General features: G+C 39.7%; 1 protein-coding gene across 1 annotated transcript in view; it reads left to right on the forward strand.

The window, feature by feature from the left end:
• The first annotated feature begins 363 nt into the window (after nucleotides 1-363).
• Nucleotides 364-26,220, forward strand: part of MROH2B (maestro heat like repeat family member 2B) — a 59,330-nt gene continuing 33,473 nt past the window's right edge. Inside the window, 18 exon segments of the mRNA XM_082835061.1 lie at nucleotides 364-1,831; nucleotides 3,379-3,489; nucleotides 4,789-4,948; nucleotides 5,239-5,337; nucleotides 8,019-8,173; nucleotides 11,103-11,243; nucleotides 11,622-11,714; nucleotides 11,807-11,876; nucleotides 13,538-13,651; nucleotides 14,641-14,666; nucleotides 14,670-14,675; nucleotides 14,677-14,775; nucleotides 16,958-17,195; nucleotides 17,342-17,382; nucleotides 18,011-18,152; nucleotides 18,721-18,764; nucleotides 22,571-22,678; nucleotides 25,866-25,982. Of these exon segments, the coding sequence (XP_082691187.1) occupies nucleotides 1,736-1,831; nucleotides 3,379-3,489; nucleotides 4,789-4,948; nucleotides 5,239-5,337; nucleotides 8,019-8,173; nucleotides 11,103-11,243; nucleotides 11,622-11,714; nucleotides 11,807-11,876; nucleotides 13,538-13,651; nucleotides 14,641-14,666; nucleotides 14,670-14,675; nucleotides 14,677-14,775; nucleotides 16,958-17,195; nucleotides 17,342-17,382; nucleotides 18,011-18,152; nucleotides 18,721-18,764; nucleotides 22,571-22,678; nucleotides 25,866-25,982 (1,860 nt within the window). The 5' untranslated portion in view covers nucleotides 364-1,735.

A 26,220-nucleotide genomic window follows, 5' to 3' on the forward strand; every position in this document is an offset into this window, starting at 1 on the left:
GGGAGGCTGAGAAGGCGAGGGAGGCTGAGAAGGTCTTGCTTTGCTGCTGTCAGTTGGAGGTTCCATTCAACTGCCCCTGACGGGCATTCCGGTCCACTGAGCATGCCCAGTTTGTGGACTGACTTTCACCAAGTAGAACAATCAACAAGATCACCATAAAGGCTTGACCAACACCAGCCCAGTAAAGTGACCACTGAAAGCCATTCCCAAATCTGTGATCAATGGACCCAGGCTTAGGGAGAAGAACTCCTTTGGTCTACCAAAATTGTTTGAGTTTCAGTCTCTAATTTCTCCCTTCTCAGATACTCTGGTCTCCACCAAAGGGACACTATTCAGTGAGATGAAGCCATTTTGTTGGTCAGCAGGAGCTCAGAAGCAAGAAAATGTCCTAGTGGTAGAATACAGCATCATCTTTCTCAGCAGCAGCCCATCACTGGAAGCTTCCAGATCATTGTGCCAATCAAGTGGTGGAGGGACTTTCATTTAAAGACCCTTATGTGAACCTTATGTGAGAAACTTGCCAACCTGCTTCTTTGATTTGTTAGCCTTATTATTTCTGATACTTAGGTGGTGTCTCTTAGAGAGCCTGAAACAGCCAAGACATGGCCAAGGACACAGAGGAATCTGCAGGTGAGCATCGTCGGATCCTGAGGAATTAGGTGTTTTGTGTCTGTGTGAAGATACGCATATGTGAGGTGAGGAATGGTGTACATCGTTGAGGGAGATCTGTACACCTTAAAAGGTTTTATGAAAAGCTATGCTAAAGCAAGACTGTTTCTCTCTACTCTCCCTTTATTCCAAAATAATAAAATCACATGGATTGTAAAGGACCAATGATGATTATGTCCTACCTTCTTTAAAAATGTATAGTCTACTCGAGGAGAAAGTGGGGCTACAACACAAAGAAAGGCAGTTTCTTATTTAATCTTCAATACTGGCAGAGTCCTTTGGAAATATTCTGCTTTGCCAAAAAAGACTGTTCTAAAGGGTTATGTTGTTTGATTTGGAGGCTTGTGGAAAATCACTACATCAAGAAATATCTCTTCTACCAAGTTGCCATGTGGTGTGAAATTGCTCAATTCCCTGGACTCAAATATGTGTGTTCAGTTTTCCAACAAGCTTTATTCAAATAATTCCTGGAAGGTACAAGTCAAAAATATTTAGATCATTATCAGAAAAGAACAAGGTTGCATGAGCATGGTACCAGAAGAGGGACCTGAGAGGGCCAGAAGGGAAGTCAGAGAGAAAGAGAATGTGAGTAAATAAGTTGGGGGGTGGGGGCAATGAGGAAGGAGGTGGAAAATAACAAGCTCTATTACACTCTTGCCCTCCCCTACTCAAGTCAGGTGTAAGGAATTCAGTTCATGGAATCTGAGAGCTGAGCCTGTCTCAAGAGGATATATAGGGTGATGCCTACATGACTGGAGAGATAAACAGGGATCTAGCATCTTTTATCTTCCCCTCCACATTTAATCCAGGTTTTGAAACATACTAAGCATCTTCTATTTTCAAGTATGTCAATTATAAGAAATATGAATAAGACACAGTTTCTGCCATCAAAGAGGTGGCAGTCAAGAGGAAGAGAAGAGTAGGAGAAAGGGAGAAGGGGAGAGAGGAAAGAAGGAGAGAGAAGGAAAGAAGAGAGGAGAGAGAGAGAAGGAGAAAGAGAGAAGGACAGAATGAGAAGGAGAGAGAGGTAACCATAGCATAGTAATTCACAGGAGGGCATTTTAGCATGTTCTTAATTCTTCTTTTCCTGCCCATTTTAGAGATTTTTGGAGAGATTAACCTCACTCTCGGCATGCTGAACAAGGAAGATAATATTAGCAAGGTAAGGAAAATAGAGAAAAGTCTCTTCCCCATTCACTTTTTCTAATCCAGTTAATGCAACATTTCATCTACATCGTTCTTTGTTTCAACTTCCCCTTTTCTCTCCCGCTTCTTAAGTGGCATTCAGTTTTTCAGAAAATGCAGTTTTAATGGAAGTCATTGTAATATTTAAACAATGATATTTGGCATTTGAGGATTCAGAGTATCCAACTGTAGAAGCTAGCAAAAGAATGCCCCCTTACGTAACCTTACACAGATAGATGTGGAAAAAGGGAAATGTCAGACTTACAACCATGTGGATTAGAGCCTCCTCCTGTAGAATTTGAGGGTTAGCAGACATTTGGTCCTGTCCAAAATATGTCAAGGACTTTTTGGTGTGGACCAAATGTCTTATGAACGTTTTGGACAGGACCAAATGTCCTGTAAGGAATTTGAGGGCTCCTATGAAAATCCCCAAATATCTCCCCCTACTCATCTATAATGCTGTTTCACAATTAGAGATTTATTTCTCTGAATTTGAAGGCTTTTCTGGCTTCAGCAACCTTTTGTAAAATAACAACAGTTACTGTTCATTGAACACTTACCTAAGGCTGGAGAGAGCTAGATGCTTCCTAAACAATAGTGCATTGTATTATGTTCACTCCTCACAACATTATGATGTAGGTATTGTTATTTCCATTTGACAACTAAGAAAAGTGAGGCCCAGAGAGGTTACAAGCCTAAGAACAGCAGGATTAAATCCAAACACAAGCCTGTCTGACTCCAAAATAATGCTCCTAATCATTATTCAACATAGCTTCCCAGTGAAGGGCAATGCCTACACCTTTATCCCTTAATCCAGTGGTTCTCAACCCTGACTCCATATTAGAATCCCTTATGCAAAGCGAGTTATTTCACATGTTAAACATAGGCATAGTACCTCAAGGTAGCATGCCTGAGGCTCTTGGAGATTTCAGGACACCAGTCTCTCATCTTCCAAAGGCCATGTGGCCACCTAAGAGACTGAGAAGAGCCCTCACACACCAGCACCTGCCAAGCCATATAATTGCCAGAGGCTGCAGCTCTGTGGAAAAGGATTTACAACTTCTTCTCCACAAAGGCATGAACAAAGGAAGGGCCTATAAGTCCCCTTTAGGAACAAGTTTCATAACTTAGCAGCCTCTTTGGGAATCGCATTGCATTCCTTAATGCCATAGTCACTCCCTGGTAGTAAGAGCAACAATTGGGTTTTCCATTGCCCTGAGTGCCCTACAACAGTGAATTTCAAGAGACGTTAGTATGTTGGGTAGCCCACCCCTACCTTCAGTTAGATTTTGCCATAGAAATGTAGTCAAATTAAAATAGGTTTTAGAATGAACTTTGCTTTACCTATAAGCCTTTGATTCCTAAAGATAAATATTATGTTAAGGAAGTCCCACTTAGGATATATAAAATCCATTGTGTAGTAGAGATATGTTGCTTAGTTTAACGGTGTTATTCATTTGGATTTTATCTGACTCCTTTAGTTTTGCAACTCAAATTTCTGTGTGTAACCTTGTATGTTCACAGGAAGACATTTATGGTCATCTCACTTCCGTTATTCAGAATACTGACATCTTGGACGATGCAACTGTCCAAAGGCTGATTTATTACGCTTCTAAGGACATGAGAGACGACAATGTAAGTTTGATCCTTGATGATGAGTCAGTGTCAGGACCAGCAACAGGTCTTTACCTAACCCAACTGCACCCATGCAGACACCCATAAACTTTTCTACGTCACTGCCAGGACCACAGGTCACTTTTACTAGTTCTTCATGGTAACCTGGATACAGTTACAGCACATCTTATTTACCCCAACACAGATGAGGAAACCAAGGTAGAGTTAAGAAAGTCTTTAGGAGTAATATTCCATCCACTTGTAGATGAAGAAGTTGGTGCTTAGAGAGATTGTTTGCAAAGTAATACAGCTATCTATTGACAGAACAAATAACTAGAACCAAAGTTTCTTGGCTCCCGTATGAATTCTTATCTCTTCTCATGCCTACTTGTCTATATCTACTAGACATTGTATCTGAAAAATTATTTGTAGAAATAATATGAGTCTTAAAATAATGTTATTTCCTTCCAGAAAGAATTTTTACTTGTTTACCTGCCAAGGGCACAATCTATGATTAACTTCAGGGCTTGAGATTTTTCCAGGCAACTTCTGTGACTCAACGTTGTACTACAATCTACGGAGAGCCTATTTAACCTTTCATATCAGTGCAGCCCTTTGAGGTCTTAGCCAAAAAGATAAGAGGTGAGATGACCAGGATCTCACCATTGGTTGGCTACAAAGCAGCCTCAAAAGCAGGGCTTATCTCTCTGGATTTCCAGTCTTGTCCAGCTCTCAATTGAGTAATTCATTCCACCTTATATTGTGATCTCTTTGATGTTTCTATGAGTATATTTTTTAATATCTTGCCCAGCACTTTTTATTTTCCTGAGCAGGAAAGTTGATCAAATTGACCTTGTTCACTATTACCAAAAGCAGAAGTCCCTCCAAATGTCTCCAACACCAAGGATAATTAGATCAGGACAATACTAAAACCCAAATCTCTAGCTAGCTTTGGGTTTTTCTAGCCCAAATCCTAGCCCATTTTTTGTTCTCCATTCCCTTCAGTAATTCATATCACTTCAACATAAAACGTAAATCTTATGTTCACGGTACCTGATTAATTAACAAGAAAACATGTATTAAACCAAGTTTACAAGAATCCTATTAAAACCTGGCTTTAAGGTGCTTTTGAATTACCTCTGCTTTCCCAGCTACTGACACCCACCCTAGAGTCTTACACGCTGGGTTTGTAACAGCCTGTTCTCCCTCTATTGAAAAGGCAAGGAACTTATAAATATTATGTAAACTATCAATATTTCCCCTCTGCTGACTCGTTCCGCTCTTCCTAGCTGTTACTGTTATTTTCCTTTTCTTCCTCAGATCCTCAGAGAAATAAGAATGCTAACTGGGGAGGTGTTGGTGTCTCTCGCTGCACATGATTTCAACTCTGTGATGTATGAGGTACAAAGTACCTTCAGGATCCTGGAGCTACCAAATGAATTCGTGGTGCTTGCCCTGGCTGAACTGGCAACGAGCTACGGTACGGAGGGAATAGTGTCCACATTTTCCCTGGGAAACAATCATTCTAATTGTGTAAACCCAAATGGGACGAACATAAATAAAATAATTATTCAAGTAAGTAATTGCTACTAAGCAACAGGTACAGATGGCCGTATAGCCAGTACCTTATCTTAAGGTACTCTAACTACAGATTGATTCTCTAACTACAGCCTGGCATTACAGTGGGGGAGGGATAGAGAACAACTTCCCGCTGCACCTCATCTGCCTCCCCTATGAAGCCTTGAAATGCTTATCGATTCCTCACTGCAGTGTCCCAAAGCATTCCCTTCATGATGATGACCCTGCTCACCATGCAAACCATGCTCAGGCTGGCCGAGGAGGAAAGGATGAAGGGAGCCTTCTGTATCGGTGGGTATCCCCGTGGTTTCCTCTTTGTTAAGACCGGACTATGAATAGAGCAAATGTCTTATTTTTCCCTTTACTTCAGTCTTGTCCTTTCTAGTAATAGTAGCTACCATTTACTGAGGGCCTACCACATGGAAGGCCTTCTTCAGGAGTTATCTCTGTCAATCCTCACAGCAGTTCTGCAAAGTACTATTAGCCCATTTTACAGATGAGAAACTGAGGGTCATGGAGGTTAAGCGATTTTCTCAGGGTGGTGACAGTCAGTGAGATGGAGAGATGGCATCCAGGTCTACATGACCACCCAGTCCATATTCTTCCCACTGTCTTACACCAGGTCCATTTATACTAGCCTCCTTCTTCAATTGGATCACACTTTTCAAAAACGATTATGAGAGCTTATGAGCTCTTAGCCATAGGCTAAATTCTGGCATCTCTTTGTAATGCAATATTGTGAAAGTCATAAGTAAACAATCTAAGCAAAATACAAGCAATTATACAATCAAGGAAAATGGGTAAACAAGCTATGGTCACAAATCCCTCTACCCCAAAACTGAAACACATCTACGTTAACCAACAATCTACAGAGAAAAACATGCCCTTGAGTTCCTGGAAAAAGCATTTTCAGCACAGTGAGAGACTTCTTGGATGAGTCTGAAGACCAGGACTCTTTTCTCCGATCAGTCACTGAGCCATCAGGTGATTCTGCCCTTCTCTCAACCTAAATTTCACCTCTAAAAACAACAAATGAAGTGATTGCTAAGACCCCTTCCACCTCTGACATCCCCAGCACTACTCTTTTATAATGTTTTAAAGCCTATACTGTTAGGAATATCTTCTTTATCTATCAACCAAGTCTTTTCTATTCTATTTTACCCATTTCCTCATGCCTGTCCTCAAGAAAGGTAATATTTGTATCTGATAAATATTGAGAATTTACCATGTGCCTGGGTACTGCCTTGGGTATTTTAAGATTATTATTTCATTTAACCCTCATAGCGACCCCATTAGGTGGCTAACATTTTCTGTTCATTTTACAGATGAGAAATTGAGGCTTAGAAAGGTTAAACAGCTTGCCTGCAATCACACAGCTGGTACGTGGCAGAGACACGTACAGTTAGACTCAAGGACTCAAACTACTATACTAGATTAGCCCACTTTTCAATATTTTTTATTTTCCCTACTTACTATCACAGCAAACATTGTGTCCCAGCAAAAAAATATTGGTGCCACTAAGTGCATTTCTACCTCCGATATTAATACCAAGAAGGTAAAAGAAAATAAAATCAGAAATCATCGTGGCAATGAATAAGGGAATTCTCATCTGTGTGTTATAAATTTATCTAAGTGCGCTTTAGTCTTAAAGCAACTTTGCCCGACTGCCAGTAAAGAAAAGGTATAAAATTTAATAGCCATCCATTTAGCTATGTGTTCAATCAATCAGCAAATAAACAGACATTGTGCTTGTTGTTGCAGATACCATCAACGAACCAGGCACCATCCCTTCTCATTATAGGGCAGTGCAAGACACACACACACACACACACACACACACACACACACGCAAAATGGATTTGACAAAATGTAACATGAGATTATCAGAGAGAGTTTGGAGGGGATAGGAATAAACCAAAACTGACCAGCTCTAAAGCTAAGATACTTGGGATCTTTTCCATAGAGTTATTTGTAGATGAGGTATTCTTGAGAGAGTAAACTACAGTTTTTTTTACTATCTAATGAAAGGGATAGCATGAGGGGCTGAAGGAAAAAATATTATTTAATGCATTTGATGCAAATATATGTGATATAGATGATATTTGTGCAGGCCCAAGATTTTTTAATTTTATTAAAGTAAAACATACATGGAGAAAAACATAAAAATCAAAAATATACAGGTTGATGAATTGTCACGAAGTAGCTCATCCATTTGACCAAAACTCAGGAAAAAATTTGGACATTACTAACTCCCTAGAAGTCCCCATCTTTTCTCCCAGTCATCACCTCTCCACCCTTTCCAAGGGTAACCACAATCCTGAATTCTAACACCGTAGATTAGCTTTGCCTATTTGTGAGATTCATACATGTTTTGTGTACCTGTAGTCCATTTTCATTTCTGTACACTATTACATGTCTATACTACAATTTTTCCATTCTACCTCTTGGTAGAATGGAAATTCTACCAAATATTTGGATCATTTTTTTTTTTGTTTGAGGCTATTACAAAAATAATTGAATAGGAACATTCTTGTACAAGATTTTTAGTGCCCATATGTATGCATATCAAGTGCCCATATATATACCTTGGAGTGGAATTTCTGGGTCATAGACAAAGCATATTCAACTTTGGTTGATAATGCCAAACAGTTTTCCAAAGTGTTTATAATCAATTCACACTCTCACCAGCAGAATGTAAAAATATCAGCTGCCCCTTAGTCCTGTCAACACTTGACATTGACTATCTGAAATTTTAGCAATTCCAGATGGTATGTTGTAGTATTTCATTATGGTTTTAATTTACAGTTCACTAAAGTGGCTTGAACACTTTTTATATATTTACTTGGTGCAGTCAAAAGATTTTATGGAAACTATTACACATTTGCTAATCATCAGTACATTTTTCTCAAATTACATTATGGTCCTACCTACCTTGATATTTTTCTCAGTCTGTGGTTGTTTTTTAAATGCAGCCCTTGAGAAGTTCAGCAGAGCCATTTACAAGTATGTCAACCACTGGAGAGACTTCCCCTACCCCAGATTGGATGCCAGTCGCCTCTCTGACAAAATCTTCATGCTGTTCCGGTATATCATGGACAAGTGGGCCACCACGACCTTGCCCACACAAGTGAGTGGGGTTCAGCATGCCTCCAGCTAGCTCTCCTGGCATACTGGTTGAACTTCCTCTTCTCTTTTTGACACGATAATTCATCTTAGTTCTCTTGGAAAGCTGTGGGTTGTATCTTATCATGTTTGTAAAATCTTTTGTTTTTCCCGTTTCAAATCACTATTTACTCATTATTTCAACTAATATTTATTGAGTCCCCATGACATGCCAGACATCATTCCCATACTGGGGATACAGCAGAGATTAAACAGACCCAAATCCCCACTCTCATGGAACGGACATGCCAAAGTGTGCAGAGAACAATAACTAACTAAAATGAGCAAAATATATGGAATTTTAGCTATATCATAACCCATATTTGGGCTGTCACTGATTAGGGAAAACACCAGTCCAGAGAAATTTCCTGTGTCTGTGAATATCACAATGCATTAAAATGATATCTAAAGAAGGAGCGTGTCTGCTTCAAAATACTGTAATGACTTATAAAGAATAGATTACAAAGTGCATTCACATATATAATCCCACCCTTATTTTGTTTGATTGCTATGATTTTTTTTTTTTTTTTTTGCGGTACACGGGCCTCTCACCGTTGTGGCCTCTCCCGTCGCGGAGCACAGGCTCTGGACGTGCAGGTCCAGCAGCCATGGCTCACGGGGGGCCCAGCCTCTCTGCGGCATGTGGGATCTTCCCAGACCAGGGCACGAACCCGTGTCCCCTGCATCGGCAGGCAGACTCTCAACCACGGCGCCACCAGGGAAGCTCCAGCTATGGTTTTTTAAAGTAGGTGAAATTATATTCTATTTCAATCTCTTTATTGCTATATTATAAAAGATTTAACACTTAGCTACCTTCTCTAGTTCAGTTTCTTTTCTATATTTTGAGCTTTTAAAGCATTCATTTTTTAACATGCTGGGATAGTTAAATCATTAGCAAACATGAAGTTTTTAAAATATTCTGAGGAAGTCTCTTCTTCAAGCCACTTGAAAAACAAAATTCAATGCAAATTTGCTGACTACTTTCCTAGCCTCCCACAGGAAGTCAGGCAAGTAACAAGAAGGTGCTCAAAGTAATAAGGGAGCACAGGGAGAGAAGCACTTAACCCCTGGCGAGCACTGGAAAGGCCATGGCATTGGAACTGAGCTTGCAACCCATGAAGTCATCACTACAGGAGACATGCAGTCCCTAAAGAGGGGATAAAACCCACTGGAGCATAGGTTAGGGATGGGATAACGTGATACTTGAGTGAGTCCAGTGGGAGAAGGGGAAGTGTGGAGAGGAAAGGGGATATAAAGAGGCAGAAATAAAAGAAACTCAGAAGGTGGTCTTGGCCACATAATAAAGAATGCTACACAGTACTTTTTATTTAAGAAATAAGAAACCTTGGGGGACTTCCCTGGTGGTCCAGTGATTAAGACTTCACTTTCCAATGCAGGGGTGCGAGTTCGATCCCTGGTCGGGGAGCTAAGATCCCACATGCCTTGCGGCCAAAAAACCAAAACATAAAACAGAAGTAATATTGTAACAAATTCCATAAAGACTTTAAAAATGATCCACATCAAAAAAATCTTTAAAAAACCAAAAGAAAAGAAACCTCAGAAAGGCTTAAGCAAGAAGAATGAGATCTTAGAAACTAAGAAAGGAGTGATTTTCAAGAAGCAGAGACAGATCTACAGAGGACATTGCTATGGTGCTCAAGAAAGAAAAATCTTGAAACGTGTCTACTGCATGGAAATGTGGTAGAAGAATTCTTCCAGCTGACACACAGTGTTGAATGAAATAAATGGTTATTGTTATTAGCCACTAAGTTTTGACATGGTTTGCTGTATAGCAAAATTTAGCTAATAGGAAAAAAAGCATTTATTAGGTAGAAAAAGCAGAATATAGAACTATAGATTAAATGGTATCAATTTTTAAGAAATTAAAATACATAAGAAAAAGATAGGAAAGAATAGGTCAAATAAAGAAATAACTTATTAAAAATACACCAGACAGTGCTTATCTATGAGTACTGTGGGTACTGTGTTTTCTGCTTCCTCCTAATTTTTGTGATTTCTACATTTTTTTAAATAAATTTATTTATTTTATTTATTTATTTATTTTCGGCTGCGTTGGGTCTTCACTGCCACGCGCGGGCTGGTTGCGACGAGTGGGGGCTTCTCCTGTTGCGGTGCGCGGGCTTCTCATTGCGGTGGCTTCTCTTGTTGCAGAGCACGGGCTCTAGGCACGTGGGCTCAGCAGTTGTGGCTCGCGGGCTCTAGAGCACAGGCTCAGTAGTTGTGGCGCACAGGCTTAGTTGCTCCGCAGCATGTGGGATCTTCCCGGTCCAGGGATCAAACCCGTGTCCCCTGCATTGACAGGCGGATTCTTAACCACTGTGCTACCAGGGAAGCCCATGATTTCTACATTTTATCATCAATATATTGCATTTATATTTTGTACTGGTTCATTTTTCATGTCGTGTGGAAGCCAGATGACAGTGGATTGAGAAATAAAGGGGAGGTGGGGAGTGGAGGTAAAAACGGTAGACCACTCCTTCCAAAAGCTTTGCTCTGCGAGAAAGGAAAGAGAAACAGAATTGGATGAGGATAACAGTGGGGCTAAAATGATATGGAATCAAAGAATTTTTTTAATATAAGGGAAATTTTAAATTCGTTAATATAGTAGAAGAAAGTGACCATTAGAGAGAGGTTAAAGAAACAGAAGAGCGGGACAAATATTGAAATGAGCATCAATATAGATAGAGATGTAGATACAAATATAACTCTCCTTCATACAATGATCTTAACCTAAACATTGTTGAAGAAACCTTGCTCGGTGGAAAGCAGTGAGGAAAGTTTTTTGGGGGGTATCTAAAGCTTCTGGTATACTGAGAAATGTACAAAAAGCATAGTGAAGCATGAGAAACGGTATTTGTTTGCTGCCTCTGCAGATTTGGGCCATCATTAAGGCTCATGGCCCCACAGTGAGCCTGCTGCTGCATCGGGAAGACCTCTGTGAATACGCCCTGGGCCAGGTCCCTTGGCTCCTGAAGCAGTATAAAGACAAAGAGATTGATTTCCACGTCACTCAGGTGACAGCCACACCCTAAAGAAACCGATTCTGATAGCTGACCAGCAATCATCCTGGAGGATGTTAATGTTCAAGGGGGGATCAAGGAACTCAAACACGTGTTTGGGCAGCCGAACTTAAATACCTCTTGGGAAATATGAGGTAGAGAAGCGGTCGGTGGCATAGCTGGATGGTGGAAACTCCAGAAAGAATTTCTGTTCAAGCTGCTGGGGAACTAAACAAGGTAGAGGAGCAGAATCACTAAAGACAACTGGTAACCACAGAAAGGTGATGGGTTTGTTCTCCTCACAAAAGGTAGTGAGTAATGATTTGCTTTCCACATCCTGTGCTGTTGCTCCGTAGGCAGCCTCCAGCTAACCTTAGAGAGCTTCCATTCCAGAGTCTAAGACAGATATTGACCGCGGCAGTCCTTTATGACGTTAGCCTTCCAAAGGCCTTGAGGAAGACCATCTTTATCAATTTACTCCACCAGGTAAGAAGACCATGTTGTCAGATCTGATTGTTTCATTTTCAACAGCTTTCTCTTTTTAACAGCTACCACCTGAGTTTTTTCTTCTCATTCAGGTGTGCAGAGTTCTAGATCCTCCAGTAAAGGAAAATGAAATCGAAGCTTCAGACTGTTTCCTCATTCTAGGTAGGACCCAGCATCCAGAGGGTTTTTAATTAAAATGTCTCCAAGTGATGATGACGACAAGGATGAAGTGCGTGCAAACTGTCACATCTGTTACTTTCACACCTACACACAAAATGTTTCTTCAACTCAAAGTATTCTGTGCCTTTCCCTATTTTCCCTGCTCCCAAGAAGAGTGCAGCTGGTAGGGTGACCAGTCATCCTGATCTGCCCGGGACTAAAGGACTTCCAGGAAAACAGAACTTTCAGTTCTAAAACCAGAAAAGTCTCAGACATATTTTGGATATTAACTCCTTATTGGATATAAGGTTGGCAAATATTTTTGCCCATTCCGTATGTTTTCTTTTCATTTTGTTGGTGGTTTCCTTGTCTGAGAAGAAACCTTTTGGTGTGATGTAATCCCACTTGTTTATTTTTGCTTTTGTTGCCTCTGCTTTGGGTATCAAATTCAAAAAAATTCATTGCCAAGACCAATGTCAAAGAGCTTCTTCCTATGTTTTGTTCTAGGAGTTTTACAGTTTCAGGTCTTATGTTCAAGTCTTAAATCCATTTTGCTTTAATTTGCATGTTTGGTGTAAGGTAGGAATTCGATTTCATTCTTTGGCAAGCGGCTGTCCAGTTTTCCCAGCACCATTTATTGAAGAGACTATTCTTTCCCCACTGTTTATTCTTGGCTCCTTTATTGAAAACTAATTGACTATATATGCATGGGTTTATTTCCAGGCAAACCTGTAAGAGTTGGCAACCCTAAGGCTAGGAATGCTTTTTTCTTGGCATTTGAGATTATTTGAAACTCTATCAAACCCCAGTCATCTTTTTTCCTCCTTGTCACTTCTTAGTATCTATCCCTTGTCTCTCTCTCCCTCCTTCACTCTCTCCCTTTTGTTCTTGCTTTCACGTCACAATCCCACCCATCACCTGGTTAGAATACCGGACACAGGTTGTCGAGGAAGCACCAAGTTCCCAGGGTCAGGATACCAAACTATACTCTAATATAGTCCCTCAGGGCAAGAGACAAGAGCAATCCTAGACCTCCCACACCTGCACCCTCCCAAAATATGTCATTTCCTCTACTTCACTGCATACCTTTCTAGTATGGTCTAGTTCTCTCCTAACTGATCACCTCTGTTTCTATAGTTTCCACTTCTCTATGCCCCAGCCTAATTAAGTTCTTCACTTTATCTCTAACATTTCCAACCCAAACCTCTCTACTCCATCCAGGTCTTTCTTCACTCTTCCCTGCTTCCTTCTTACCCTTGCAAGTCTCCAGCTGCACAGCTGGTGAAGCATCACTTTGATCTCTGCCTCCATGTTCACAAGGCTTCCCTCTGTGGCTCTGTCTGTATCTTCTATCCATTTATTATAAAGACACCAGTCATATTGATTTAAGACAACCTCACCTTAACTTGATTTCATCTACAAAGAACCTAATTTCCAAATAAGGTTACATTCAAAGGTATGAACAGAAGTGGGTCTAGCTCTCTTAGTGACCAAACTGTTTAATTAATTCTGTGATACTAAAGAAGTATGGACATCATAAAATCTGGTTACCAACCAAAGAGTGACTTTGACAATCCTCATGGAATGATCCTCTTCCCATTCACAAGTATTTTACCTAAGGTGAAAATGAGTTCTTATGACTCCAGTATTTCTTAAACCCACAGCCCATTCCAGCCCTGCAGACCTGATAGAATTTTTTGATGAACAAATGAGAAGTAATAATGAAGCCACTCGAATGGGAATCTTCACTTTGTTAAGATCGGCTATCAGTGCTGAAGGTAAGCAGTAAAGATGACAGCAGACTTGTTTATTTTGTACCAAAAAGCAAACTGAAACTTGTGCATTGTCTCTAATTCTATCCCATGTCTTTGGGAAATTTATAGAGCATCATATTCAGGTGAAGCTTGGTTTTCTTAGTTGTCTACAACCTACTACTTCTAAACAGGCATTTCTAGTTACCTCTCTTCTTTCATGATATTTACGGATGCACCCACTAAATGAGTAGAATATTTGAGAATTGAATCTAGAATTTAAAAGAGCTAGTAAACTGGTTAAGTAGCCTGATAAACAGGGAGGGGGTGGGAAGAATGTACAATATTCTAAAAATTAGTACATTTAGAAAAGAGGAGAATTTAATAAATTTTCATATTTCATTAATTCCAAAAGGCACATATTTTCACAGTATCAGAATGCATCTTATAATTGATAGCATCTTTAATTATCATCAGCCACTAGAGTTTTTCACTTGGCACAATATGAGATAATGATGCCTCATAAAATTATATCTTGGATTCAATAAAATATGACAATTCATTTTTCCACAGCATTGTAATAGTTTTTTTAACACCTTTATTACAGTATAATTGCTTTACAATGGTGTGTTAGTTTCCACTTTATAACAAAGTGAATCATTATAATAGTTTTTTAAAATTCAGTTTACCCTGGGATTTACTGAAGACTTGGCAGAAGAAACATGAAGTTGTCTACGAAATTTAAAGCCAATCCATTAGGCATGATGTATTGAATCCACTTAAGAATCTAACATTTTAAACAAGGTGAAACAAAATGTAACAGAGAACAAAAAAAAGCAATAAACATGTGTAAAGAGTTGGAAAAGGAGAATGTAGGAGGGAACTGAATAACATAAAATGTTAAGGACCAGAGACTTTGCAACTATGTACCATAACTCTAATGGGTTTTCATCAATTCTAGAACATACTGTGGTCCTTCTGAAGCAGGTCTCTCAATTTCTCCCTCTATCTTTCAGAGTCCAAGTTGAGGGATCACATCACTTGAATAGAAAAAAACAGTCAAAGTCGTCATGGGCGACCTCAGTATTAAAGTAAGAGAATTAATGGGGACTTTTATTTGGATAATGATAGTTTTAGGAGTAAATGAAATGGTTTTGACTGTTTAAGAATCTGCTTATGAGATTGCTTTATAAAGAATTCAGTTATCAATTCTACTTTTAAAAGAACTCCATCTTTCCCCAAAAGATAAACTCTATCGAAGTAAAGTTCTAAAGCACATTCAGTTCAAGGGCTTCTCAGTAGAAAAAAAAAGATTTTTGCCCAGAGCATCACTCTGCCATGCTCTTCAAAAAGTTTTAAATTTAATTAGTTGAAAACTTAATTGTTAATTATAAAGATAATACTGCTTCCTCCAAAAAATAATAACTCCTGAACCCTGTTCTGAGCAGAGACATCCTATTTTCCAATCAGGGAGCACCTAGAGCAAGTCTTGCACACAATAGATTTGTCATTATTTCCTGATTATTTGATTAAAGTACTCCACGTTGGAAAAGACATAGAACTTAAATGGGAACAATTTTTAAAATTAGCAGTTGTAGTATTATTTGTATGAAAACCATATTTTGTTTGGATCAAAGCCCTACACAGAAGCCAATGAAGAGGAAAAAATTCCCCTAAGAGGCTTTGGTCACCAATAACTATGGTTAAAATAACCAAAGCTATGCAATAAATAACAATGGAGTGATTATATATAAAAACCTGACCCAGTAACTGACCAAGCCAATCAAAGAATTGCTAGGATTTAGGGTAGAATAAAAGAGCACAGAAACTTTAAGGAAAGCCAGTTAATCAGGCAAAAATAAAGAGAAAATATACCTCTTTCGCCTTAATTAGGGAGATTACTGAGTCCCTGTATGCTAATTGTTAATCGCCACCTTGTGGCCCTTCCTCCCTGTGCAAAATTATTTTCTTCCCACCCTCCATTAAAAGACCCATTCACTAAGGAATTAGATCTGAGATTTCTATCCTCCAGGGAAGCAATCCAATAAATTAATTGAAGCCAAATTATTAAAAACCTGTGACACAGGTTCATAATTCTTTATTCGAATCCGTAGAGCCAGACTTATTTCAGAATTCACAACTTTCCAGATTTCAGAAAAACATTACTGTGACAGTAGCCCACAATCAAACCTATTAATATTTTTTCAAGAACATGTATGCATATCACACTACATAAAAGAGGTAGGGCTTCCCTGGTGGTGGCAGTGGTTGAGAGTCCGCCTGCCGATGCAGGGGACAGGGATCCGGGAAGATCCCACATGCCGCGGAGCGGCTGGGCCCGTGAGCCATGGCCGCTGAGCCTGCGCGTCTGGAGCCTGTGCTTCTCAACAGGAGAGGCCACAACAGTGAGAGGCCCGCGCACCGCAAAAAAAAAAGAAAGACTAGGCTTGGGACTTCCCTGGTGGCACAGTGGTTGAGAATCTGCCTGCCAATGCAGGGGACACGGGTTCGAGCCCTGGTCTGGGAAGATCCCACATGCCTCAGAGCAACTAAGCCCATGCGCCACAACTACTGAGCCTGCGCTCTAGAACCCATGCTCCGCAACAAGAGAAGCCATTGCAGTGAGAAGCCTGCGCACCACAACGAAGACCCAACACAGCCAAAAAATAAATAAGTAAAAAAATAAAATTGCTTTTTTAAAAAAAGAAAAGGATTAGGCTTAGGCTTGGTGATTAAATACAGATGCCAAGACAAAGGGAGGAGTCCAAGTGGACACCTAAGTTTCCATTAGGTGATCAGCAGATCAGCACCTGGGGACTTCCCTGGTGATCCAGTGGTTAGGACTTGGCGCTTTCACTGCGGGGGCCCTGTGTTCAATTCCTGGTAAAGGAACTAAGATTCCGCAAGCCATGTGGTATGGCCAAAAATAAATTAATTAATTAATTGAAAAAGAAGAAGGAGAAGATCAGCACCTGGAGCACAGCCAGCAGCAGCAGCGCAGTCGCCATCCACTCCCCGTCATTCTCACTCTGGACAGTTCCACTCAAGTCTTGGAGTTTGGAGAAATATTTGGGGGCATTTTTGGTTGTCATATTGACAAGGGGTTTAACGGCACTTGGTGAGTGGAGCCCAGCCCTCCCTGCAGTGACCCACAATGACGACTTGTCCTGTCCCAAATTCCAGCAGCAACCTCACGGAGAAACACTGACCAACACTCACTGCAAGTGGCACCTGAAAGTGAATGTGCTGTGCAGAGACTGTGTTTCATGATTTCATTTTGATTTGGCCTAAAGAGTAAAATAATCACACGTGAGAGAAAGTTTTCTAAATTAGAGGGAAACACACGGAGAGGGCCAAAGAGGAATAATGAAAAAGAATAAGCAATCCTTGCATCTTGCCTTATGTTTTCCACAGATGCTATGGCCAAGAATCCTGACTCTTGTGGTACCTGCAGAATATACGGGAATGCTGAAATACCTGTTTAATATCATCAGAATTCTGTTTATGGCAGAGGAGAGGAAGAAGAATAATGCCAAGGAGTCAACAGCACTTGTCATCTCTATAGGAGCTGGTGTGTACATTCAAAAACAAAGCAAAGCATTTCTCTTATGAGAGACTAGTTTCCGGAAAGGCTACAGGGCTTTGCTTGTAAACCCAAGCCCCATCTGATTTTTTCTAGGCCCCATAGCAGTAATGAAAATTGCTTTCTCTTTCTAGTGAAACTTCCTTCACCACAACAGCTACTGGCCAGACTTCTGGTGAGTGAGTTATGAAAAACCAACGTGGTATGAATTTAAACCAATATAGACAATTCAGCTCCAAATAAATGATAATAAAAATTACATAGATATTCCAAAACAAAAGAAACACTAAAATGGCATAATAAATGTTCTGCTATACTAATGACTCTGATGAAGATTTATTATTCGCAAGATTATCTTCTCACTCTGAAATGTTTGTTAAACTTCATTTATGATTTTTTAAATAAACATAGACTGGATCTGATCCATAAGAACCATTCAAACAAACTCCACATCTGTTGTTTAGATCTCTCTCTCTCTCTTTTTGGCCACATATGTGCTTGAGCACTACTTCCACATGCCCTTATTTAATTAATAGATATATCTAAGTGTTGGTATGTTTCATTTATTTTTGGTTGATGGTTTCCATATATTTTTACACCTTTATCCTCAGAAGAAAATTGGGCAGATGGATTGTCTAAGTATTAGCTTTGATCTAGAAGAAGTAAGAACAGACTGTGATGGTTTGTTGAAAGATTATCTAATGAAGGATTCAAGAGAATCCAGAACAGTGATAAAAAGGAAAAGGTAGGTGAGCCTTCTAAGTATCCCTGAGTTAAGTAACAATTTTTCTTCCTTCCTCCAGGTAATATCTATGCTCGCCAGTTTAGGGAAATTACATGGGGTCGGTGCAATAGGACTTTTGAAGATATTGCCTGAGATAATTTACCCAAATTTGGTAGAGCTATGGAAAACATGCATACCTGAGCTCCTGCAGCCTCTGGAAGGTACAAAGGAGTGGGATCAGGTCTTTATCCAAGGAGGCAAGAACACAAGGAAATGAGGCCCCACTTCTATGTCTTAAGCCATTAATGTTCACATTAGGCAATAAAAACAATGAACTTGACATGCAAGGTAGACAGCTCTATTTTGTCCTGGACTCCTTATGTTCTATTTCTCTACCAAATACTTATATTGATATTTTAAGAGGACCAGGTGTGTTACATATTTAGCAGGAACTTTTACTTTTGCTCTGGTCTTTTTTTTTGTATTTAGAGAAGTTCTCTTTTGGTATTGTTCTAAAAAGTTATTATTCATCCATGCTAGAATATTAAGATATGGTAATTCAGTAGTTACTGTTGAAATTGGCAAAAAGCCTGGATTTTTATCATGGATTGAAGACCCTCTGTCCAGCTGACTAGCAATTTAGGATTGCCAACATAGTAAATTTAATCTGAAATAACCATCCTGCATAGGGAGAAAGCTTGAAATGGAACAGTAGCAGTCAGTGCTGACCTGGATACTGGGCTGGGGTTTGTTTTTTTTGGCACTTATTGCATCAATTTCTATTTCTAGGAAAGAACACTAGTATCGTGCTGTGGGAGACCATGCTGCTTCAGGTAAAGCTGGCTCCTAGACTAACTGTTGATGATGGGGTGATGAAATCACCGAAAGTTACCCATCTTTACGAAAAAGAATTAGATTCCAAAGGACAGGAAACAACATATCCTTTCCTTGAGAAAATCACTAGACTGTTAGACATGATCACATAAGAATTTTATGCTCTTTAAATCACAATTTGAACAATAATCTTTAGTCTTCAATTTGATTCAGAATTTAAGACAGTTTTGAAGATATCACTTACTAATATTTTTCTTACTAATATTTTTTTCCATCTTTCTTAAATCTTCTCTAATTTTCAGTTTTTTTCCTCTCCTTGCAATTGCATTATTTCACCATTCATAAAAAGAAACAGAGATTAACATAATTTCCACTTCTTTGCTCCTGAATACAACTCCATTTCCTCCTCTATCTGCTTCTCACTATCTTTTTCCTGATGTCTAAACACCAAAAGGCCATGTTGTACCCCTTCTCCAGAAAAGAATCTTTCTCTCATCCATAACTTTTTGGACCTTGACAACCAAACAGTGCCACAGACAATGTCAAATCCCCAAAAGAGTAAATTGCAGACAGGAGTTGGCCATTGGCTTTACAGAGAGCATTTTGATTTCAGGAGCCCTCAGGAGATCAAGGAACCCATGGGCAGGGAGCTTTTAATCCAGCAGAGTTTTGGTTCATAAGCCACCTATATAGGAATTAACTATGGCTTATTTTTTTTAATTGAAGTATAGTTGAGTTACAATGTTATGTTAATTACTGCTGCACAGCAAAGTGATTCAGTTATACATATATATACATTCTTTTTCTTAACATTCTTTTCTGTTACAGTTTATCATAGGATATTGAATATAGTTCCCTGTGCTGTACAGTAGGGTCTCGTTGTTCATCCATTCTGTATATAAAAGCTTCCATCTGCTCACCCCGACCTCCCACTCCATCCCTCCCCCAAGCGCCACCTGCTTGGCAACAGCCAGTCTGTCCTCTATGTCTGTGATTCTGTTTCTGTTTCATAGATAGGTTCACTTGTGTCCTACTTTAGATTCCATACATAAGTGATATCATACGATATTTGTCTTTCTCTTTCTGACTTACTTCACTTAGTATGATCATCTCTAGTTGCATCCATGTTGCTGCAAATGGCATTATTTTGTTCCTTTTTATGGCTGAGTAATATTCCATTGTATATATGTACCGCGTCTTCTTTATCCATTCCTCTGTCGATGGACGTTTAGGTCGCTTCCATGACCTCCCTATTGTAAATGGTGCTGCTATGAACATAGGGGTGCATGTATTTTTTTGAATTATAGTTTTGTCTGGATATATGCCCAGGAGTGGGATTGCTGGATCATATAGTAACTCTATTTTTTGTTTTCTGAGGAACCTCCATACTGTTTTCCATAGGGGCTGCACCAACTTACATTCCCACCAACAGTGTAGGAAGGGTCCCTTTTCTCCACACACTCTCTGGCATTTGTTATTTGTAGACCTTTGAATGATGGCCATTCTGACCAGCGTGAGGTGGTACCTCATTGTAGTTTGTTTCTGTTTTTTTGTGGGGTTTTTCTGTATTTATTACTATTTATTATAGAATAGGTAACTCTTTTACTTAGAGAAAGCTCAGGGTATTTTTAATGGATTTTAAATTTATATTTAAAAAAATACCTGTCAAATGTTTTTGAAGAATTTGATTATAAAGTTTACTAGATTTTTAAAATATTTTAATTTTATTGGATTACAGCTGATTTACAATGTTGTGTTAGTTTCAGGTGTACAGCAAAGTGATTCAATTATATGTATACATATATTCATTCTTTTTTTAGATTCTTTTCTCATATAGGTTATCACAGAATATTGCTGCTATACAGTAGGTCCGTGTTGGTCATCTATCTTAAATATAGTAGTGTGCGTGCGTTCATCCCAAGCTCCTGATTTATCCCTCCCCCTCCCCCCCAAATCCTTTGGTAACCATAAGTTTGTTTTTGATATCTTTAAGTCTGCTTCTGTTTTGTAAATAAGTTCATTTGTACCTTTTTTTAAATTAGATTCCACATATGAGTGATATCGTATGATATTTGTCTTTCTCTGTCTGACTTACTTCACTTAGTTTGATCATCTTTAGGTCCATCCATGTTGCTGCCAATGGCATTATTTCATTCTTTTGTATGGCTGAGTAATATTCCGTTGTATATATGGATATGTACCACATCTTCTTTATCCATTTCTCTGTTGATGGGCATTTAGAGTTGATTTGTATTTCTCTAATAATTAGCAGTGTTGAGCACCTTTTTATGTGAACTATGGCTTCTTTAAAATGTCAGATTTCAGTGACCTCTCCACAGCACCCCACCCCCAACACCCCCCTTCCAGAATCAGAATCTCTAGGTGGGGTACCTGCAAGCTCACAGGTCTTAATGATACCCACAGTGAATCTTATCCCATATGAGGTTTGAAAGCAACGGCTCTATGCTTCCTGGTCCTTAACTCTGGGATCCACCTCTCCTCCTATATTCTGGCTTCTTTTATCTTCCCCTCCCTCTCTCAAAATTTTCTTCTTATTTTCCCCTGGTACCATTTTTTTTTCTTTTCTTTTCTTTTTTAATTTTTTTTATTTTTAGCTGCATTGGGTCTTTGTTGCTGTGCGCGGGCTTTCTCTCGTTGCGGCAGGCGGGGGCTACTCTTTGTTGTGGTGCGCAGGCTTCTCATTGCAGTGGCTTCTCTTGTTACAGAGTACCGGCTCTAGGCGCACGGGTTTCAGTAATTGTGGCACGTGGCCTCAGTAGTTGTGGCCCACAGGCTCTAGAGCACAGGCTCAGTAGTCATGGCGCACGAGCTTAGTTGCTCCGCAGCATGTGGGATCTTCCCTGACCAGGGCTTGAACCCGTGTCCCCTGCATTGGCAGGCAGATTCTTAACCACTGAGCCACCAGGGAAGCCCCCCTGCTACCATTTTAAAATAACTGTTCTTACTAGGAAGGAAGGTTCTTTCTTGAGAAGCCTTGAGAACAGTTCTTTTCCTTCCTCCAATCTTGAGTATACTTCTTGGCTTCTTTTTCCAAACTGTCTGCATTTGCTTTCTTCCCTTATACTGCCAAGGTTGTACAATTTTTTTCTCTTCAAAGGATCCACTCAATGAGTTTCTATTAAGAAAATGAATACAAATCTTTTCATTGGTTTTGACATTGTGTTCTTTCCAAGCTTAAGGTAGAGAAAACACAGGAGAAATTGTAGATTTTAGAAATTGCAAATGGATTTTGTCCTCCAAAAAGACAAAAACACCTTTTTATGTATTGTTCAATGAAGAGGGACATGGGTTCAGACAACTGATTGTGGCCCTGGCTCAAAATAATTGATGAAACGAGGAATATTTCACTACTCGAGTTGAAGTTGGCAACTTGTGCTTGTATATCTAATTGGTTCTTCAAGGCATTTAATTCACTATTCCAAAAATGTCCCTTTTTCTTAGTATGGTGTAAAGCAAACTAACTTTGACAAATGGAGTTTTTTTCCAAATCTACCCAAACCTTGAAAGATGTTAACTTCAATTTTAAGTTTCAGATTGGATGAGTTTCTATTTTACGTTTTTTGGCAATTTTTATTTAAAAGGAAAAAGGAAGGCACTTACACGGAGTTACTTGCCCTTCCTGTGCATCTAATTCTTAATGGGAATTCGGAACAGGTTGTTATGAGAAAAGGAATAATCCCATGTAATATATACTTTATGCTTTTAGAATACATTGTAACAAAAAAGCACCAAGGAAGCACATTAAACCGTCACATTAGTATCTGACTTTCACCTCCTACAACAGTTGCTCAAAGAGTCGTTATGGAAGATCAATGACGTAGCCTGGACCATTCAACTGAGTCGGGATTTCAACCAGCAAATGGACAGTGACGGCAACACCTCTGTTGAGAAGGTTGGTTTTTTAGCTCAGAGACCTTAGCTTCTACTTTATGACCAAAAGGAGGGAGAAATGGTTAGAAAAATGCTCCCTTCTCTTCACCTTACATTTGACCAACAGTTACAGGGCCACACCTATCTGCAAGGAAAACTGCCGAGTATAGTGCCTTCAAGATAAATACATGCCTAACTAAAATTCAGGGGTTCTGTTCTAGAGAAGGAAGAAAAATGGATACTGGAAGGCAAATAGCAGCCCCTACCATAGCACTAGTTAAATGCAGCTTATGCCTTGGTTTACATTGGGCCAGTCTTGTGAGGCTGGCTACGAGAAATAATCTACTACAATTTTTTAAAAACTTGAAAAGAAAGAATGCTCAAAGGCCACTTCTTTCATTCCTCTCTCTCCACATGACCTCTACCAAACCCTCCACATTGTAACCATCCATTCCAAATGGGGTTTGAATCCAGCTTCTGCTACTTACTGCTTATGTAGCTTTAGGTAAATTTTTTAACCTCTCTGGAGCCTCAGTATACTCACCAACAAAATGGAAATTTTATCTACCTCTGAGGATTGTAGTGTTACGAGGGTTCAATGAGATAAAGTATATAAAGTCCCAAGTGAAGTGCCTGGCACATGGCATGTGTTTAATAAAAAGTAGATGGTGGTTATCATTGTGGTTATAGTATTCCTAATTTGTTTTTCTGAAAAAACATTTCCTAAGTCATTAAGTGTTCCCAGTATTAAGTGTCTCTTCCCCCAAATTCTTTATTAGCAACCTCTAACTCTTCTATGTAATTTTCAAAATTCCTCTCACTGATTGACTCTCTAATTTGGTACAGAGTACTGATTCTCCAAATTGGTCTATCCAGCCTGCAGACACACCCATCAGAAAAATTTGGTGAGCAATGACCCATCTTCTTATACACGAACTAGGCTTGTGCATCTCAGGTAGTACCATTCATCCAACAGCTTCCAAACCCACAAGATTAGTCCAAGATAATGGTTGTATGAGTAGGCAGAGCAATTCAAGCAATGAGCTGCTTAGATGGCTCTAAACCTTTACACTTAACACCAGAAAAGTAAGTGTACCAACTAGCTTTAGAAGCATAACAAACTACCCCTGGTGGCTTAAAATAACAGGCACCTAGTTAGCTTACAATTTTGCAAGTTGACAGTTTGAGTTGGGCTCAACTGGGCAGTCTTCTGATCTCTACTAGCCTCACTGCAGTGCACTGGGGATTGGCTGGTCTGGGATGATCTTAACTAGGACAGCTTTTTTCTGCTGCTTGCAGTCCCTCATCCTCCAGCAGGCTAGCCCAGGCTTGCTCTCATGGTGGGGGCAATGAAGTATGCAATGTCTCCTGAGGTCTAAGCTCAGAAGGGGCATACTATTGCTTCTACCAATTCCATTGACAAAAGCAAGTCACAAGACCAGCCCAGATGCAAGGAATGGAGAAATAGAGTCGTCTTGATAGGAGCTGCAAATTCCCATAGCAGGGAGGCGTGGATAGAGGTGGGATAGAAAGGTTATGGCTATTTTTGCAATCAGTAACATTTTTTTCCCCAATTCTGGGTTTCTGATTTCTGGGATTCCTAGCCAAGTCCCCAAGTAAGAATGCACTATACATTGAACCTGACCAAATTCAGCAGAGAAGCAACAGATCAGCAGTACTGGGGGCCACTGAGGCTAGCTAGCCCTTCACACGTAAGTCATATTTCCCCCGATCAAATCAATTTTTTCTCAGCACAAGACTTTTCCAAACTCTTTCCTGTCCTTCTCCCAAGATGGAGTTAAATAGACTCTAGCAGCTTTGACTCCAATTAATATTTACTCCAGTTCTGTAAACAGTTTTCCTCATTATGATTCCATGATCATGGGGGTCTTTTGCCTGGACAACCGAGAGTGAAGTGGCTGCTACCTTGTCAGATTCTTACTCTGGTTTTACTCTTACTCTGGTAGTTCTTCCACCTGTTTTATCACCTTAGGTCCCCCCTCATCCCAAGTCAGACTAATGCGTACAATTTCTCCTGAATGTACTAATTTAACTTCATTTGTTACTACTAGATTTTCCTTTCCTCCTGTGCCATACATCCTTTCTGATCAATAATGACCACTCCATAGCTACAATCCTCGGAGCTCTGCAGGGTCCTTAGAGTGGACTTCCAACTGGCCACTTTACTCTACTGTGTGTAACAAGATGGACAGTCTAAATAAAGAGATGCCAATCTGGTATTACATAGCTATATATACACACATGTTCATATACCTATTTACATCCAGGAGTGTGCTATACTGTTCAAACACAAGCCACTGAGGGGCTGCCCCACACCTCCAGGCATAGCTCTACATCATACATGGCCTCTAACGAAAGATGACAGGAAGACACGACTTTCCTACTTGCCTTTTCTCCATCCCGACACTGCAGAAGTAACCAGGGTAGGGCTGGCATAATGAATCCAACATTCTCACCACCTGTAAGGGAGATGGAAGCCACAGAATGATTCCCCACATGCTCCGCCTCCAGTGTTCCTCATGGGGTGCTTTCCCTCCCCAGTTTAGAGTTCCGTACTAAAGACACAATGCGTGTGTAAAAGTTCCTATGTGAATTTTCTTTTTCACTCCTAATACCATTCTGGCAGCACTTCTGGACAACTCACTCTACTCCTGGGAGAGAGATAATAGTAGAGCATACAAAGTATTATTTTCAAAATTACTATACTCTAAATCTCCTAAACTATAAACTAAGTCAATATACTGTGGAGTTTGAGAATATCTGATGACATTATCTTCAAAATTACCCAATTTTATTGAGCATGTTAATGCAATGAGCACTTATTAGCTACCAGTGACTGTCCACTGGAATTAATCAATAAGACCCTCTGCAACCAAGAACTGAAATTCTGAGCATAGAGACAAATAAGAAAATTAAAAATGACAGTGGAGAGTGAAAGGTATTATGATGGTGGAGCACATGGCATAGAGGAGAGCAGAAGAACACAGGTAGAGGACAGAGCCTTGGCGGGCGGGGCGGGGCGGGGCGGGGGGGACACTTTGAAGAGACAGTATAGGAAAGTACATGGTTAGTAAGCAGTCATAAGTTACCTCAATGTCTTTTCTTCAAATGACTGTTTTAACTCTTTCCATTTTTCATCAGTCTTGCTTTCCAACCTTTAACTGTGTTGCTTGTCCTTTGTTTTCCAGAAATTTCTTTGGAAAGCCTTGGGAACCACCTTAGCATCCTGCCAAGACACAGACTTTGTAAGCTCACAGATTAAGGAAGCTCTGGCTGCTCCCAACCACCTGGGGGATCAACGCCAGGTGGGACCCCTTTCTTTCAATTTCCTCTCATGATAATGATAATGAATTCCTTCTGGAAAACCTCTGACAGTTCTTATATTAATGTCTTACTCATTCAGAATTATCCATGCATTCAAGAGAGTCCAACAGAATTTTTCAGAAAAATGAAACTTCCTTATTTAAATATCAGTGCTTCATTATCTAACCAGGTTTGTGAAGATATTGAAAAATGAATTTTAATCGCTCACTTAACAAGAGT

The sequence above is a fragment of the Leucopleurus acutus genome (genome assembly GCF_964270905.1).
Source record: "Leucopleurus acutus genome assembly, chromosome: 3".
Lineage (NCBI taxonomy): Eukaryota > Metazoa > Chordata > Mammalia > Artiodactyla > Delphinidae > Leucopleurus > Leucopleurus acutus.